The 19,306-nt window shown below is 53.1% G+C and overlaps 1 protein-coding gene across 1 annotated transcript; it reads right to left on the bottom strand.

Moving 5' to 3' along the window:
• Positions 1–808: 808 nt before the first annotated feature.
• Positions 809–18,508, bottom strand: GLTP (glycolipid transfer protein). The gene is made up of 5 exons (XM_074972712.1): positions 18,336–18,508; positions 5,192–5,253; positions 4,256–4,389; positions 2,763–2,913; positions 809–1,808 (listed from the first exon to the last, which is right to left on the bottom strand). Exons 1-5 carry the CDS (start codon positions 18,436–18,438, stop codon positions 1,626–1,628), a joined length of 633 nt encoding a protein of 210 aa, XP_074828813.1. The 5' UTR covers positions 18,439–18,508; the 3' UTR covers positions 809–1,625.
• Between the last annotated feature and the right edge of the window lie 798 nt (positions 18,509–19,306).

Consider the following 19,306-nt stretch of genomic DNA (forward strand, 5'->3'; position numbering starts at 1 on the left):
CCATGCTGACAGCAGCCCTCTGTCTGCAGGCGCAGAAATGGCAAGGCCTGAGTGTGGCTTGCGACTGAGCTCCTTTTCCTTCCTTCCATGGAATAGGGCTTCCTGCATGCCCTGAGACCAGGAACATTTAGAGGGAAGCTTGGGTTGGTGCTGCCCTGTTCTGTAGCTCACAGGGGACAGCGCTGGCATGTTCCAACAGCACTAAATTTGCTCTAAGATCAACAAAGTATTAAGCACGGGATCAGATGAGCACCTGGCCAGATTTTAACCAACCCTTTTTCTCCTAATGCTGAGCATGTGGATAGAAAAGCAGAGCCTAGTACCTGAAAGCGTAGCTAGATTCCATGGAAATACTTTCAACAGTGTAGAACTCTGTGCCAAGTTAAGATAGCCAAGGTGTCCTGTAAAAAAAAAACACAGGCCGTAAAAAGCAGCAGGCAATCTGAGCCCCATTACTCTGCACCTCCACACTGGTAGACGTGCGAGGAGCAGGACAGTCAAATAAAGTTTAAATAGCAAAACATAAGTCAGCTGAACTAAAGCTAGATCCTACTAAACAGCAAATAGCCCCATCTGCCGGGGAGACACAAGGACTCTGGATCTGAAATAGGTAATTTAGCTACTAGGATTATCTAACTGCACATCTAGGACTCCAGATGTTTGCGGAGTGAAGCGTCACATTATCAAACAGATGCTCTGTGTAAAATTTAAGGGAAGAGTGGGTGAGGAGACATTTTTGTACCTATGGCACCAAAGGAGAAGGAACTTCTCTAGTCAGACATCAAAAGAAATTTTCAAAACAGATGTTTCATTTTCACCATTTATTTTAAGTTCTCTCCCCCCACCTCCAAAGTCCTAAGGTAAGGCTCAGTTGTGCTGCAAACCACTATTAAGGCAACTTGCGTCTCTGGAGCAAAATTTTTAAAGAGACATATGGAAGTTACAGGTGGTTTAATTTGGAGTAACTGTCCCTGAAGCAATAGTTAGGCAGAAGAAACCATTCCCACACTGGAGAAAAAACTCAGAATCCTACAAGATTTCAATGTGACTCGGGGGGGGGAAAATCACTGAAGGCTTATTCTCTTGCAAATTTCTGGCATTATTTTTGAGACTTCTTAGTCACTCAGTGTAATCAAGCTGTTTAATTACATTAATTAATTAATTTTCAGCGCACAGGACATCTTAGGTAACTGCTGCAATGAGAATACAAACTCCTATGGTATCTAAATATACAGAAAATCCAAATTATACACCAATATCTTCGTAAGATACACGCTTATCGAAAACTGAGGCGGAGGCAGAGCCAGACAATAGCAGCAGCTAAGCATTGTTGTCAGTTACACCTCATTCCCCCAGACATGTTTTAAAGAAATATGTTAAGAGTAGAAAGTTTCATTGCTCCCCAGTTGGTAAATAGGTGTTTGAAGTTCCATGAAGATTTGAGATACAATCATGATTTTATTGCTCTGTTTCTATAGAAAACCAGGCTATTCCTTCCATATCCAGGCCAGGAATCAGTCACTTGATGAACGGGAGCAGCCCCAGTGCTCAATGATTTAGGGTTCCCACTTTAGGATTAAGGTAGTGTGTACTTTATACTTGGTGGTAGGCGTCCTGTGCAAATGTTAAGCTTTGTAGTTCAGTTCTGCATTCATTTTTGCGTACATGTCATAAATTGCATCCAGCATAGGAGTGGCTTTCGCTAGGAACTGATGGATCTTCTCTAGAGTCTCCTCCTCATTCACTTCTTTTCCTTTCTCAAGAGCCTTCAGTAAATCCGACTTGTATGGAAGAGCATAGACGGATCCCTAAGAGAGGGGGAAAGCACTTGTCATGAAACAGAGGTAGGCAGGACACCTGGTGCGCTTCAGAGTTCACACTGTTTTTTGTACAAACGGACGATAAAACGAGCCCCTATCTTGCGCTGTATGTGCCCTAGAAGCTGCATGGCTCAGCACCTTTAAGCAACAGGCCCACAAGTCTTAAAGCTAAAGGCAGGTGCAAAACTTAGTTTCCTTCTAAATTGCCTAATTTACTTCCCCATGATAGAAGATTAAATCAGCACTATCTCCCTTGCCCCCCGCCAAGACACCCCCTCTGAGCTCACCACAGTCCATTTTACCGACGAGCCATCAGCCACCACCAACTTCCACTGCCTTGCCCAGGCTCCCATTAGTTCTATTAGGGCCCATCCCGCCCCGCCCGAGTGGAAAACTCCCAGCTCTGCACCAAAGTGAGTTCTTACAAGCGCAGCCGAGACCAACAACCTGCCACACAGAAGTTGCTGTGACAAGCGTCTACAACGGCAAACTTGGATAGCAACCCCACTGGCTACTCAGAATTGAGCATCTCCTTGGGATCAGGGATACTAGCCCAGAGCCCACAGGTCCCCTGCAGGGGTCCCAGACATAGCACCCACTGGCCAGGATTTCCAGGAGTGACTTGTGACAGAGGCCCAGGGGCTGGGTTTTCAGCAGACAGGAGCTCTGCACTCTAAGTCAGGTTCCTTTATGGTGTGTCAGCAGACTCCCAAATCCCGAGACACTTTGGAAAATGGTGTCCCCTCCCAGCCAAGCCAAGGAGAAGCAGCGGATCAGCGCCCAATCCTGCACTCCTTCTGCAGGCGAGACTAACGGCATTTACAGAGTGAGCATCTGGGCACCGACTCCCAGCAGCCTTCACCATGAAGCGCTCCTCTGGAGCTAGGCCCGCCCTGTCAGTTGGGCATCTCTCCCCCGTTCCCTTTGGAGGCGAGCACTCACTGAAAAGACCTTCTGCAGCATCCAGCCATGATATTTCTTCAGGGCTATTTCATAGGCTTTCAGTGCATTGACTCGGATGAGGTTCGGGTTTTCCTCATCCCTCTCGCCATCCGAAAGGCTCTGCAGGAGAACTTGAATGAACTTCAGGCCCCTGAGTGAACGAGAAGAGCACAGAACAGGCGTGAGGTTAGCACTAGACACACAGCGGTCCATCAGGCATTTCACAATTCAACTATGAGAGAAACAGCATCTGCCAGCTTGGCAACTCCCTGCAAGTGTCACCCATGGTACCAGTCTCAAAACGCCTCCCCGAGGGAGGTTAACAGGCTGGGGCTGTAGCAGGCCCCGATCGCTGGCCGGCCTGTCCCAGGACTCTGGATTTCTTGCACCAGGGTTTTCACATGGCCCTCTCCAGAATTTACCATTCCAGCCATGTATGCATCAGGGAACACACACTGTCTAGGCCAAACTTTTCTCTTTCTGAGGCCCCCCCACCCCAACATACCATAAAAACTCCAGGGCCCTGGGGGGGTGAGGGGAGGGACAGAGGAGACGGGGGCAAGTTCAGGGCTCCTGGCTTCAGCCATGGGGTTCAGCCTCAGGGCTCCAGACACTGGGAGGGGTTGCTTGGGACTCTGGGCTTCAGCCCCATGGCTCTGCTCATAGCTTTAGCCCCTGGGGGGGAGAGGGGGAGCGGAGAGGGGGGAAGGAGATGCACTGGGTCTTGGGGCTTCAGCCCTGTGGCTCCGCTCCTGGGTCCTGCCCCACTGGGGCACGGGGCTTTAGAGCCCGCAACGGGTGCCAGGGCTAGGGGCTTCAGCCCCATGGCTCTGCTGACTTTAGCCCTGCTGGGGCTTTAGCCCTACTGGAAACACAGAGGCTCAGGGCTCCCTCTGGCTGTGCTCCCAGCTTCAGCCCCACAGGGGCTCAGGGCTCTAGACCCATGGGGGCACCAGGGCTCGGGGCTCTGCGCTTCCGCCTTGCAGTTCTGCTCCCAGCTTCAGCCCTGCAGGGGCGCTGGGGCATCAGGCTTTAGCCCACCGCGGGCGGGGAGGGGAGGGGAAGGGGTGTGTGTGTGTGTGTGTGCGCGCATGCCTCAGGTCTCCAGATTTCAAGCACTGGGTGGAGGGGTAGGGTGGTCCCAACTTCAGCCTCATGGCTTTGGCTTCACTCTTATGGGGAAGGTCAGCCTCGCTGGGGCTCTGAGCTTCAGCCGTGGGGCCCCGCAGCTCACAGCCCCCAGGTGGGCTGTGGACCCCTGGTTAAGAACCACTGTGCTAGAACAGACTGTACATATGGAAGACAGCAGCATTGTTTTACCAGGTGACAGACATACTGGAGGGGGACAAATTAATAGCAACAGAGTTTTAACTAGGCCAGAACCAAGAAGAGCAACTCATTCTCTGTAGTGAAATCAGCATTTTGCACGTGAGTCTAGAGAGCCAGAGAGTTACACCCACAAGTGTGCAACAGCCACAGAATCCACATTTCACCTTTTTAGCCACATTAGTGCCAGCGTTGCACCTGTTTTCGGCCACGCTGGTCCATACATTTCCTTCTCCACTTCCAAAATGTTCTTTAGCGTTTTGAACTTGGTAGGATTTGATTCATAAACTGCTCGAATTTTCTGAAATTGACCAAAGGAAAGATTTCAGAGCTCTGCCTGAAAGCAGTCTACAGCCTTAAAAACGAGTGTATTGCAATTAAAATGCACAGCGCTGACCTCTGCGCTCCCATTAGAGGCAGCTTAGCAATGCACAGCGACATTGCAGGAGGAGGAGGGAAAATGGTCTAAGTATCTATCCAAATTCAGGGTGTTTAACATTGGTAGACAGCATCACAGCTGTATACACGGGAAAGTCAGGGATGAACTAGCCAAAAAACATGTTTGCTGGAAACCCAAATCCACAGAACCGCAGGCTCCGTCTGGAAGAGGCTCCCATTTTATGACTGCAATGTAACTAAGAATACTCCCAAGGCCTACTGGAGACATTGACCCGGTGCTCACGCCAACTCGGGTCCTGGTATTCGTTGCTCTAGGCACAGTGGGGATTTCAAGCAGAAGCAGCTTACTGAAGAGAGGCCAGCCAACGCAGAGCCAGATCCGGTGGAAAGAAACCAAAGAGCCAGTGTCCATCCTGAACTTATACAGAGGTCTTGGCAGGGGTACAAAACAAGAAGCAACCCTGGACCGAATGCTCCTCTGCTTGAAACGGTGTTCAGAAATCCAGCATCCCCCTCTTCTCTGTCTCCAAGTCACAGCTTGCCATTCTGACAGCTTCACAATGGAGAAATTCGCCCTATTCAAGTCTCCCCAGCACAGCACAATTAGTGACTGTAGCCTTTAGTGTTGGAGTTTGGTGGCATGGTGCAAGTACCACGAGAATACAGGTCTTGAAGAATCAGATCTCAGGGATACCCCTTCCTACCTTGATATTTCCAGCAAGATCTGCTTTGACTGGCGAATACACTATTGGTGTCCCAAGGCAATCTAGAAAAAAAGAAAAAAGTGAGGGCGTGTGTCAGGAAGGCCAACAGAAAGAGCCAGTTTGTGTCACAGAGCAGATCCCTGAATCAGGGCATCCAACCAGATACCTCTGAAATACAGTCCAAAGGCAACAGATCCAGAACATTTCACAGGTACAAACAAGCCAGGGTGAAACAAGCAGGAGGTATCTGCAAACAGCCGAGCTACAAAGGGGGTGTCCAGTGGATAAATAACCACACGCACTTGGGGTAAAAAAATCACTGGCAGTTCTACTGCTTCTATTTTCACAGCACTTCGGGGACAAGCCAATTCAGCTTCAGCTCTTACTAGTCGGTACCACCAATTTACTGGGGCGGGAAGTGAGAGTCCTGCTTAAGATCAAAATGCTCAAGGCAGTCAGCTTGGTAATGCTGTATTGCCACATCACTTTCAACTCCCCAGTTTCATCTTCACGCTGTCTCTCGTCAGCTGTTCAACAAGCTTACACATGTCCCAGTTTGAACGCCTTCCTTTGCTGAGGAATCTGACTTCCCAGCCCCCACTCTCTCTGGCCTTGTCCTCACTACTCAAAAGGAGCAATGTTGGCATGAGCTGTCCGGAGGGAAGAACGCAGGGACAACAATGTACTTTAGTTTTACCACAAGGTCAACCCCAGGTGAGTGTCTAGCGCTGGCCACACCCAGCTTACCTCACTATAAAACTGAAGTGCCATGTCTTCATTGCGCTCTTCCCTTGGGACAGCTCACACACTAGTTACCATGAGGTTAAGGCACACCAGGTTTTAGCAATCTATGGATTCGGATTACTTCCTCTCTTCCGTTGTTGTGAACCTTATTTTAATCAAGGCTGGTTAACTGAAGGGCAGCACCACCGACTGTTAGTTATGTTTCAGTTACCGTGTAACATTTCTCTGACCCCTGAACAATCCTTCAGAGAAATCCTGGACCTTATTTGCTTAGGACTGGCAAGGATATTTCGATCCAGCAGAGATGCTAAGGGATACAGACCCTTTACCGCTAGGTCACGGGCCTGAATTTAGATTGGGTTGAAACTGACCAGGAGTGGGGGGGGGGGGGGGTCCTCACTTGGACAAGCATGCAAGGCAGAAAACCCCAGCTCCGCGGTCAGCCCCTTCCCAGCAGTGACAGAGGCACCAGAGGCTGAATGAGATCCCGCCCACCCTTCCCAGTGCTCCCACCAGGCCGGGGCAGAAGCACACTGACAATGGGAAAGAGGGAATGACGAGAGCAAGACAGAGCCAGGTCAGCATCATGGCTGCCCAGGACGCTCCTGCACTTCACTTTCATCAAATTCCCTTTATCGAAGCCTGAAGCTTTAATTCCTTGTGCTTCAGCCAGATCCCCAGAGTTATGCACAGAGATGGGGAAGGGCCCTGGCACACTTGCACGGCTAGCTCTCGAGAACATCTCACCTAAAGCAAAAAGTTACTCCAGAGGATAGCCCAGCAGAGCACCAGGGGCCAGAGCCCTCATGCAGTGAGGGCCATGTGGGCAGGTACCACAAGCATTTGGGAACCATTTTCACACCATCTCACTACTTTACCCAACTTGAAGGGTGTTTATGTTACTGTACTGTGACTTATGGAGTTCGAACAAAGGGTTTCCATAAAATCAATGCATCTAATTAAAAGATACAGCAAGTCATTTATAGTGGCAGGCAATCAAGACAGCCATTATACTGCTTTATACTCTGCTTTAGTGGGGGGACTTTTGTAACGCAATTCTCCCACAATAGCAGACATTGTCAGGAGCACGACCACTGAGGCAGCTCCTGGAACAGGACACTAGCTATTGTCTGATGGACATTTAACTTAGCAACAGATTCCACCCGTGCAATGAGAGATGGATGTGGCCTGAGAACTGCACATCCTGACATCAGGACATGGAAAGGCAGCCGAATCAGCACTCCGGGTTTGCCACTAAAGAGCATCAACCCAGGAAATGCAACTGGGGCAATGCACGCAATATGCCTGCCCCTCAGGGGCTGGGGCAGCCTGGTACAGTGCAATCCCCACTGGCAGTGTGCCTTGGGCACCACACTCCCCACTGATTTTTCTGCATGGGGCTGGCCAGCTGCTTAGAAAAACGTTGATGTACACATTTCATGACACCCCTGCCCTCCCGCACCGACGGAAATACCTAACAGGCTATGGAAACCCTATGAGCCAGCAACCTGGGACCGCCAAGCCCATCCACGCTAGACAAGTGAACTGGTTAGTTGTTTCCATGGGACAAGCTCCTGAGGTGCCCCACCCCCAATCCACAACACACTGATGGGAGAGGAGTCTGACCTAGGACATACATTACTGCAGCACCTAGAAGCCCCAGTCCATCATTGCAACAGCTGAAAAGGAGAGGACACGGGCACAGCTTTGTCATGCTACATTCAAGCTGAAAGCCAGACTTCCAAAGGAGATGGCAGCCGGGCGAGGTGCAGGGTCGGCTGGAGGGAGACGGGTCAGGAGCAGAGGCAGATCCTGAGCCTTCGGCATCAGGATAGTTGAGATTGTGCAAGTGAGCTCACCCAGAGAGTCCAGAGGAAGAAGATGGAGAGCAGAGCAGAATCCCCTCCAGGAACAGCCAGACAGGGAGGAGAACCAGGTAGTAGTCAGGAAAGCTGAGGGGGGACAGGATGCCAGAAGGAACCTGGGCCCGGCAGGACCAAAGCAGCAGTGACGTCCACGGCGGGATGGGCTGAGAACGAATACCCTCCATACAGAGATAGTGGGTTAGGTGGGCAAAGCGCTGTTTGCAGAACCCCTTCTCTGGCTCCCCACAGCCCATTCTACTTTGGGGAAAGGGCCCAGGGCTGCCCAGAAGGGAGCCACCAGACAGCCGTGGTGAGATCCCAATCAACCAAAGCAGCAGCCATCCCGGGGGGGGGGGGGGGGGGGCATTGCTTTCCAACAGCCGGACATGCCCACAAGCGGTTTCTTTCTTCCCACCATTAACTTGTTATAAATTTCAATATACACATACACCTCCCCCATCCCTCCATATGCAAGCTTCTCAACATATTAACCCGCTGCTACCTAATCTTTCAAGGTTTGATTATACAGCACATGAATCAATCATTTGCATTACAGTTTACAATTGGTTTATAAAAACCAAACTAGTTTTAAATCTTATTCTGCCTTATTCTACATACAGAGAAACTGAAGGGGAAAACATTTATTAGAAAAAGATAGAGAAGCAAAATTCAGAGGAAGGGCAAGAAGCAGGGTATGCATTTAACAGAACCATTCAGATCCTTCTAGGAAATCATCCTATATCTGAGACTCTCTGTTATGGTGTCCAATTCTTTCCATAGCAGTCTGGCTTATGTTGTCTATGCTCCAATCGCTGGTTGCTTTTTGGATTCCCATGTTTGTAGCACTACTCTTTTAGCAATTATTAGTGCTCTGCTGAAACAAAGGTTTTCAGATTTATTCAGCTTCCAATGAATATCCATTAGGTTTTAAACTACATGGTTAGCTTGTGACAGCTTTATTTGATAGGAAAATGTTAATTCAGCAATTAAGCTCTGCCCAAAACCTGCGGGTGTAGATTCCCAGAGTTTACAGCCATAAGCTGCTTCTTGCTCCCATAAGATCTAAAAGGCACCTATTGCAGCAGCCTGTCCAAGGATACATTCTGCACAAACCCTGTCCTGTGAACACAACTGCGCTGCCTTTCACATTCCTGTTTTACCAGTTTTAGCTCAGTTACTCAGACCGTTTCCTTCTGCTTTTCATCGCCCCAGAAGGCGGCATATTGACTCTTGCTGGCTGCCTGACCCTAGCAGCTTTTATGCCATTTAGTGAGGTGCCACCTTCCTATTTCATCCCAGGAAGAAATCTGGGAGAAGCTGGTGATAAAGCTGAGGGTGAGGGGGATAATCAGCCCTCTTTCCTGGTTGTGCTATACCAGACACTTGATTTGCTCACAATTTAACAGCAGAATATCCCGTGTTGAAATATCCCAATGCCATTCATTGTGGCCTAATAAAAATCAGGATTTTTAGGGCTTGTCCACACATGAGTTATTCCAGAACAGATCACACTTGAAATCCACACCCTACTTTGATCCGAATTAACTTGCAATTGTAAACAAGCCCTTAAATTACGCTGCAGATGTGTCAGTGGTTATATAAGACCATCATTACAGGGATTTGTGAAGGAGATGGCTGCTAATGGCTTCACTGTGGTTCTGTTGTGTCTATAATGCAGGTTACTCTGGATACTGCTCCCTAAAACAACACTTTCTGCACTAAGGGAGTTGGGAGCTCAGTAACGTCACAGTGTGATAAAGACAAGCCCCTATTGCCAGGATCATCTGGCTGCCCTATGCTGTGTTTGAGGGTTGCTGGTGTGAGACAGACTGCTCCTCTCACACAGCAAAGCTGGTCTGCATTCCTGAAGGGCTGACCCAAGGAAAGGAATCCTGGGAAATGGAGAAAGCTCTTGGAGTGACAATACATGCCCATTACTTCACTTCAGGCTGAAATCTGGTCTATCAAGCTGCCCTCCCACAGCAGCACCCTAACAAAGTCCTCCCCGAGCCTGATTTGGGACAGTGCCCTAAGAACTCAACCAACCTCTAGTATTATGGAGGGACAGAAGCTATGAAGTACAATAAAGGTCACTGCACAGAAGACCAAGCTTCCAGTGACCCGGGAGTGAGGGGGAACAGGACAAGGACAGCAGTCTTTTGGTTAAAGCACCGGACTCCAATCTGGGTTCTATCCCTGGCACTGCCCCTGATTTCCCAGGTGACCTTGGTTAAATCATGGTCTTGTGTTGCTGCTCAGCTCCCTCTCTGATGTGGTTGGGCTAGCCCGGGGGGCTCTTACAGTGACCAGTTTGACTCAAGGGAGATTGAACTGTGTGCTTCGGCAGTTTTCTCAACTCAGTAGTTTAGCCAGTTGGATGGGGTCTTTGCCAATTAACCTTCTACTGCATGAGTTGTCCAGTGGTGCAACCCAACCAGTCATTGGATTACGATATGATTGAGTCAGACCGCATGTGGGATGATCCCTTTGTAAGAAGTTTTGGTTCTCACCCATGAGCACTCCCCGCAGGCCAATAGCAATGATGGGCGTGCCAGCTAAAGACTTGCTTGGTACTTTGGGGAGGTTTTAATGCATCATATTTCAAACAGTCTACTGGGACGCAGCCAGGGGCCTGGTAAAGAGCGACATTTTTGTTCAACAGATCTGCTGCTCCCCCCACGTGAATTCAAAGTTACTGGTTTTCGCTACGGGCAGCGAACAGTGCTAGACTCTATAACCAAACCGTTAACTTGGCTCCAGTCACAAAGCCAAATCCTGCCTTCATTCATCTGTCATAGACAACATTTATGGGGCTGCCAGAAGAAAAACAGCTTTTCCCTTGTACTCTGAGAAATGACAGCCACCGAGACGAGCATGGAGCCTCTGCTGCCCTTTCTACACCGCTGCTTTGTGGCACGGGGTTTCCCTTCACACAGACTGTTTTAGACCTTCCCCACACCAAGCTGGAGGAGGTTTTGTATGATCATAGATTCCAGGGCTGCAGGTGTAAAACAGCTCCACATTGGAAAGAGTCTCCCTCCCCAGTCAGGGTTGCCAACTTTACTACTGACCAGAGGTTCTCTCACTCAGCGAGCATCCCTGTCCATCTCTGGGCAAGGGGTTCAGCAGAGCCAGGGAGCTCAGAGGGGCTTTTGTTTGGTGTTTTAGACAGATGGCATAAGAGTAACTCTTCAGCAGTATTGTAAATGGTGACATCCTACTGGGCCCCAACTCCCTCCATTGACTCCAGGAAGCTCAGACACGAGCGGAACAAGGTCATACAGTAGCATCTCTTGCTGAAATAGCCGATGATGTTCTTCCAACAGCTTTACCTAATCCACTGGCCTCCAACGGCCAGGAGGAGCTCAGCATGTTACAATGCAGCGGGACAAACAGGAGAGACCTACAATGGAATACAGCGTGACCAAGTGGACTGAACACAGAACATGGAGTCAGCAATGCCCAGACACTAACCCTGGCTCCAGTACCCACTTGATGTAGACCACAGACAAGTCACTAACAATTATATACATTTAAAAGGCACCCATCACCAGAGCAGCAGAGTTCCACTTAATTTATGTTCCACATCCCAACCTGGTCGGTCAAAAGACAATTCCCGCCTCACTCAGAAGGATGCTGCCAGGATACTTCCCACCCCACAGCACTGCAGAAAGGTTAATGCTCGCTCTTGTGCTGCTGTTACCTGCATTGTCCAAGCCATTGAAGAAAAGAGTTGTTCTTCCCCTCCTATCCAGTAGAGTCATTCACCTCCCTGCCTGTCACTGCTTACCTAAGTCATGCTTATGCTGCCAAATCACGTAAGAGTAAATATTGGGTTGGAAGGATGGATTCATGTTACAGAGCGCAACATACCTTGGGGATTTTTCCTCTTGATCAGAACAATAGCAACAGCAACACCTAGTAACTGCCGCAGCTCACACAAGCAGTCACAACTTAGAGACCTCCTATTGTTTTGAGTTGGGCTTGGGATCGTAGTTCTTGCTCTAGATTCCCTTCACTGACAAATATTGGTAGCCTTCCAAAGACAGTCACTGTTAGCACACTGCACAAGTTCTTTTTATATACATTGCACACAAAATGACCCAAGGGTAGATGCCTCCTTCACTTGGACACCATGCCACAAGAGAAAGCAAAGTATCACTGGTTTCAGAGTAGCAGCTGTGTTAGTCTGTATTCGCAAAAAGAAAAGGAGGACTTGTGGCACCTTAGAGACTAACCGATTTATTTGAGCATAAGCTTTCGTGAGCTACAGCTCACTTCATCGGATGCATTCAGTGGAAAATACAGTGGGGAGATTTATACACATGGAGAACATGAACAACTTCAACAAAAAAACCTTCCTATAAACAGGGCAGGGTTGGTGACAAGATTCAGTTACACTCAATTATGAAGCATGCTACTTATCTGAGAACTGGCCTGATTCCTAATATGCTGCATTCTACTTTCTTGTACAGAGTAATTTGCAGGACAGATAGCCAAGCAGGAACATACCTAATGCTTTTGGCTCTCAAACATTTATATTAAAACGTGTTTCGTTTACTGGGACAGGACAAACCCACATGCTCAGGGAAGCAGGTAGCTTTCCTAGGAAAGTACCATCGCAACAGCTGCGGAATATAAACTTCCATTCCAGCCCCCGTGATTGTAACGAACTCTGCAAATGCAAGCAGAAGGGAACCGACGCAGTCCTACAGATCCGAGGCCTCTGCCAAGCTACAGCAGGATGAAACCTGAATTATTCCGTCAGTTTTATTGCTGCTAGTCGGAACTCTAGGCAGCAATGAAACTAACAGAGTCAAGTCAGCTTCCTCGCTGCTGCTCAGAAGAGCTGTAAGTCAGTCTACCACAAATGACAGCTCTTCACCTATTAGGGGGTTACAGGAAAGGTGTAGGTGGGTTTCCTGTCACTGCCCTCCCATGTCACTCCTCACCCCATGCATGCTCTGGAAGCATTCTCCTCCCCTCCCCCGCTGCACTCACTGCTGCTGGGCCAGGGAAGTGGGATCCAGGCAGCGGCAGCACAAAGGAAGCAGCTGGAGCCAGCAAGCGGAGAGGGAGGAGCTGGTTGAGGCTGCAGAAGGGGGAAGGGCTAGGAGAGCAAGAGCAAGGGAGGGCTGGGGGAAGCCAAGCAAGAGGCTTGGGGGTATAGGGAGGGGAGAGCAGGGCCCTGGAGGGCTGAGAAGAGGAGGAGCAGCAGGGGAAGACAAAATGCAGTTGGTGAGTCACCTCAGTAAAAAGTTGGGCAATGACTAACAGCTGAGGCAAGCACTGGAGATATCCACTGGGAAGGCAGACCAAAACCTGAGTTCAGGAGACAGGCAGAGTCGCAGACCCCCCTCCACTGCAAAAGCCAGGAGGCTGAGGGAGGGTCAACACTTGCAAAGAGGAGGATGTTGGAATTCCAATGGAAGTAGCCTGAGAAGGCAGGGGGCCTAGAAATTGGCTTCTCATCTGGATATTGCCCTGGTCAGTATCTTGGGCTAGTAGGTTTAATCCTCTGGCTTTTAGGTGTGGGGTACAATTGCCAAACTTTGTGAGTGCCTAGGTGGGAAGGAGGGAAAGCTTTACAGAAAGTACAGTAGTGAGAAATGTTGTGGGGTTGAGAACTCGGTTTAGGGAGAGAGAGAGATGGATGAAAGGATGAGAAAACAGTCAAAGACCACGCAAGAAGAGATGCCCCATGACCTGTTATAGAACAGCACAGGGAAGCAGAATTCACCTCTATGTGGGGTGAAAGAGTAAATCTTTAGAAGGCAGATGTACCCAAGGTATGAAGTTTAACTGCCATCACTGCTTGAGGATCAGCTGATCAGAGGAGGCATCTTCCAGGAATCCCTGGAAGTTAGGATCCTCCGTACCCAAACCTTACATGAATTCTCAATCAGGCATTCACCACAGTCCTAAAGCTCAGGCAGGATGACAGCCTGTGCCAGGTCCCTATCTCATTTCCTGCCACAGTAATAATCATAAAGCCTGTCCTGCAGATGTGAAGAGTGGGGTTTTACTTTAAACATCCCTGCTTAGTTGACCCTGCAGCCTGCTCAGCTGAGTGCTCACTTACCAGCCAAGTCCTGAGAACCCCTTCCCCTCAGAACTGAAATGCAGATTTCAGCCCAGAAAGGGAAACCATTCTTACATCCCAATCACTGAACAAGACTGATCCAGTAACTCGCCTGCTAACAGCTGCATTCTCTTCGCACTCAGCCCCATCCCCAGGTCTCACGTAGAACAGAACGTCTGTCTCAGGAAGCAGAACAACATTTCAGGTAGACTTTTTTTTTTAGTCTGACCTCCTGTGTAACACAGGCCACAGAAAGTCACCCATAAATCCTGCATCAAGCCTTGTGGCCTACTGGTCAACTCCCCTGGGGTGAGCAAGTAAACAATGTATCGTCCCATCAATGCCTGGGGAGCTCGTTTTCTAGGACATGCTTTAGACTGCCAATTCCTTGGGGACCAGGCAATGTTCCCCCATTTAAATCCATTACAGGGGGTGCTGCCAACTCCAGCTGAGGCAGAATAACTGTGATGCACTTTTCCCCAAGCGCCATCAGGATATTTAATGCCAGGGCGTGGGGGGCTGTTCTTGTAAATGGAGACAGTCCAACCACAAGCCTGAGTATTATCAGTAGATTTGGGGGAGCAGGGAAAAGAGGAATATCATAACCCCAAATCCCCCTTTCCTTGAGGGGGTTACTGAAATCATGGAAGGCTACTGATGCCCTTTCCTGGGGTCAGGCAAACACTCACTTGTCCTGTGGCTCTTCCAGATACACTTTTCTGGACACCGAGTTTCCCCTACAAAGCCTCTGTGGACCCAACACACTATGTAGCCTTAAATGCTGCCTTCAGACCCCCCTCAACTTATTCTAATGCAACTAATTCAGATGAATTTTAAAGGGGGAGACTTCTGTTTAACAGTCACCTCAGCCACCTCCCAATACATTAAGATCTGGGAGAAGTGCTGGAAAAGTTTGCCATGATCAGAGTCCGAGTTTAGAGAGAATCGTAACTTTACACCTGCCTGTGCCCCTCCTCTTAGGGCATTGTAAGAGAACCACAAGCCAAATCTCCCATGCTCATGAAAACCAAACAGCCCTCCCTCTGCCCTCCTTTCAGATCAAGGCTGTGCTGGGTTTGAGGCCAGAGGCAGCAAGCAGTGCTTTAAATCCCAGAAAGTAAAAGCTTCTAACAGAAATACTGGCAGACCCATCAATACAGGACTCTCCGTGAGATTCCTAGACAAACAGACCGTGGCATCTCCACACACTTAAACTGGTGACCATGTTTCAGCGCATTTGGCGGATGTAACCATGTCTTACAAGAACCCCATATGCCGTTAAAGAGCTGTGTAAATTAACGCAGAACCCCTTGAAAGGAACCCCAGTAATTTTTTTTTTTAAACTAATCGGTGACAGCACCCCCCCACAAGCCGGAGAGAAAGCCTTCTCTGACAGGCTGTGCTATAGAGCTGAAGTCAGGCAAGCAGTTTAGGTAATGTTAAGGGTGTGCCAAGCTTTTCTATTTTCCATAGTCCCCCTCTCTCCAGTCCACTCAGGTACAAATTCATTGCATAGCCAGACCGTACCAGGTACAAAGACTGGTGTAGACTAGACCTTGGCATATTACGTTTCTAAGGTGTTGACATTTTTTGTCAAGTGTTGCTCACACCCTTGCAGCGCCTTCCTGTTCAGCAATAAGCTATAATTGGTATAAGCAGCTTTATACCAATATAACTGATCCACGCTAGGCACTGTACATCTTTAAATGGAGTACAGCCATCTAAGGGCTCGTCTGCACACACAAGCTGTACTGTATTAATTACACCGTTTTACAACTTTCCTTCTTACATTTAAAAGGCAGCACATGAAACACCAGAGCCAGTGCACTGGCAAAGTGCTAGAAATGCCTTAACTCAGAGTTAACGAGCCAGCTGAACCCTCCCATCCACACAGAGTCTCTCCAACAAACTCCCACGGGTGTTGCTAACCCTCACACCTCTCTGGACACAGCTGCTGAGGATCTGGTACAAGGTCTCCTGACTCAGCTCCAGGCGACAAGCACAGTGTGCCAGACAGTACAGTCTGACCCTCTGTCTAACTGAGCGCATCCGAGACAGCCTGGAGCATCCTGACACTACCTGAAACAGAAAATCGAGCATTGTTGAGAGGGCTGGGTACACGAGTGCACAGCGAGCAAGCGAGCTGCAGGGCAAAGGCTGAGAGAAGGATCCCTGAGCTAGCAAAACTGCTGCTGTGAGAAAATGGCTCAGACTTGAGAGATATCCGGGGCAGATGCACCCTGTGGGCTATCCGCAGACAGGCCACTGGGTCGGACTCGTCCCCAAGGCAGAGCAGCAGCTGTGCTCGACATCGGTCTATCCCGGGTTGGGCTGCCAGGGCTGACCTGGGCACACATCTCCCCTCCCTGGGACAGGGGCCCAAGCGCACAGGGCGCGTTCGGGGCCGGCGTGTCCACAGCACCCCGGGGCTGGAGCAGGGTCTGTTCGGCTTCAGGCCCAGCCGCCTGGCAGGGAGCAAAGGGCTCCCCTTTGCCTGCGCCCCACCACTGAGAGCTCAGGCCCAGCGGGCGGAGGGTGAACGAGCCGCGTCCCCAGCGGGGCGAGGGGGCTCAGCTTGGCTCACCAGGTCTCCCCCCCCAGCTCCGACCAAGGCCCCCCCCTTGGGGGCCGCTCCCCCCCCCAGCTCCGACCAAGCCCCCCCCCTTGGGGGCTGCTTCCCCCCCCCCGCTTCCCCCCCAAGCCCCCCCCCTTGGGGGCCGCTTCCCCCCCTTGGGGGCCGCTTCCCCCCCCATGCTAGCCAGTCCCCAGGGGCCACTTCCCCCCCCCCGCTTGGGGGCCACTCCCCAGGGGCCGCTTCCCCCCCAACCCCCCCCTTGGGGGCCACTTCACCCCCCCCCAGTGTCGGCCAGTCCCCGGGGGCCACTTCCCCCCCCCGCTTGGGGGCCACTCCCCCCCCCAGCTCCGACCAATCCCCAGGGGCCACTTCCCCCCCCCCAGCTCCGACCAATCCCCGGGGGCCACTTCCCCCCCTAAGCCCCCCCTTGGGGGCCGCTTCCCCCCCCCGCTTGAGGGCCGCTTCTCCCCCCCCCCCAGCTCCGGCCAGTCCCCGGGGGGCCGCTTCTCCCCCCCCCCAGCTCCGAGCAATCCCCGGGGGGCCGCTTCTCCCCCCCCCCCGCTCCGACCAATCCCCGGGGGGCCGCTTCTCCCCCCCCCCCCCCCGCTCCGACCAATCCCCGGGGGGCCGCTTCCCCCCCCCCCCCCGCTCCGACCAATCCCCGGGGGGCCGCTTCTCCCCCCCCCCCGCTCCGACCAATCCCCGGGGGGCCGCTTCTCCCCCCCCCCCGCTCCGACCAATCCCCGGGGGGCCGCTTCTCCCCCCCCCCCCAGCTCCGACCAATCCCCGGGGGGCCGCTTCTCCCCCCCCCCCCAGCTCCGACCAATCCCCGGGGGGCCGCTTCTCCCCCCCCCCCCAGCTCCGACCAATCCCCGGGGGGCCGCTTCTCCCCCCCCCCCCAGCTCCGACCAATCCCCGGGGGGCCGCTTCTCCCCCCCCCCCCCCCCGCTCCGACCAATCCCCGGGGGGCCGCTTCTCCCCCCCCCCCCCCGCTCCGACCAATCCCCGGGGGGCCGCTTCTCCCCCCCCCCCCCCCCGCTCCGACCAATCCCCGGGGGGCCGCTTCTCCCCCCCCCCCCGCTCCGACCAATCCCCGGGGGGCCGCTTCTCCCCCCCCCCCCCCGCTCCGACCAATCCCCGGGGGGCCGCTTCTCCCCCCCCCCCCCCCCGCTCCGACCAATCCCCGGGGGGCCGCTTCTCCCCCCCCGCTCCGACCAATCCCCGGGGGGCCGCTTCTCCCCCCCGCTCCGACCAATCCCCGGGGGGCCGCTTCTCCCCCCCCGCTCCGACCAATCCCCGGGGGGCCGCTTCTCCCCCCCCCCCCAGCTCCGACCAATCCCCGGGGGGCCGCTTCTCCCCCCCCCCCAGCTCCGACCAATCCCCGGGGGGCCGCTTCTCCCCCCCCCCCAGCTCCGACCAATCCCCGGGGGGCCGCTTCTCCCCCCCCCCCCAGCTCCGACCAATCCCCGGGGGGCCGCTTCTCCCCCCCCCAGCTCCGACCAATCCCCGGGGGGCCGCTTCTCCCCCCCCCAGCTCCGACCAAGCCCCCCCCTTGGGGGCCGCTTCCCCCCCAAACCCCCCCCTTGGGGGCCACTCCCCCCCCAGCCCCAGCCAGTCCCCAGGGGCCGCTTCCCCCCCAACCCCCCCCTTGGGGGCCACTTCGCCCCCCCCGCTTGGGGGCCACTCCCCCCCCCAGCTCCGACCAATCCCCGGGGGCCACTTCCCCCCCTAAGCCCCCCCTTGGGGGCTGCTTCCCGCCCCCAGCGCCGGCCAGTCCCCGGGGGCCGCTTCTCCCCCCCCCAGCGCCGGCCAGTCCCCGGGGGCCGCTTCCCCCCCCGGGGGCCGCTTGCCCCGCCCCAGCCCCGGCCGGCCCCTCACCGAAGAAGGGCGGCAGATGCGCCACGGCGTCCAGGAAGGGGCCGGTCTCGATCTCCCGGTCCGCCGGCACCACCCGGAACTCGTGCTCCAGCAGCAGCGCCATGGCTGGGGACGGGGCCGCCGGCACCACGCGCCCTCCCGCCCGCCGCCAGGGCTCTACTGAGCGCGCGGGGCGGCGCTCGCGGCAAGCGCCTCTGCGGGGCGGGGCCCAATTGCCGGGCTGTCCCGTCCCGCCCAATCACCGGGCTACCTCCGCCCCAGCAGCCCAATCACCGGGGCCCGCCCCGCCCCCGGGGCTCCCGGACCCGCCCATTCCGGAAGTGAGCATGAGCAGAGGACGGGTTCGGCCAGCCACGCCTCCCCCGGCCACGCGCGCCCCCTGGCGGTGACAGGGTGCGCGGCAGGCGCAGCGCATGGGCTAGCCACACCAGCGCCAGGGCTGGCCCCGGACATGGGCCTGCTGTGTGGAGCCCGGGCCCTGGGACGTGTTATTTACCCCTCCGTGTAATGCACCAAAATGGCCACCCCAATGACATCCAGAGACAGCAGGCTTAAAACAAACAAAGGGCAGGACGTCTTCACCCAAGCCAGGGTTAACCTGTGGAATGCCTCGCCAGGGGATGTTGCGGAGGCCATAAGGGTAATTGGGTATAAAAAACAACAGCTAGGTAGTTCATGGCAGACAGGGCCATCAATTGCTATTAGCCAGGCTGGTCAGTGATACAGCCCAGTGCTTTGGGTAGCCTAACACTCTGACTGCTAGCAGCTGGGACTGGCCAACAGGGGATGGGTCACTTGATAATTGCCCTATTCTTTTCATTTCCTCTGAAGCATCTGGCATTAAACACTGTCAGAAGACAATGGATATCAGGCTAGATGGACCATTGGTCTGACCCAATGTGGCCGTTCTTATGATAATTTGCCTGGTACTGAAGTTAGGTTTACCAGCCTGTAATTGCCAGAATCATCTC

Source organism: Natator depressus, chromosome 15 (assembly GCF_965152275.1).
Source record: "Natator depressus isolate rNatDep1 chromosome 15, rNatDep2.hap1, whole genome shotgun sequence".
Lineage (NCBI taxonomy): Eukaryota > Metazoa > Chordata > Testudines > Cheloniidae > Natator > Natator depressus.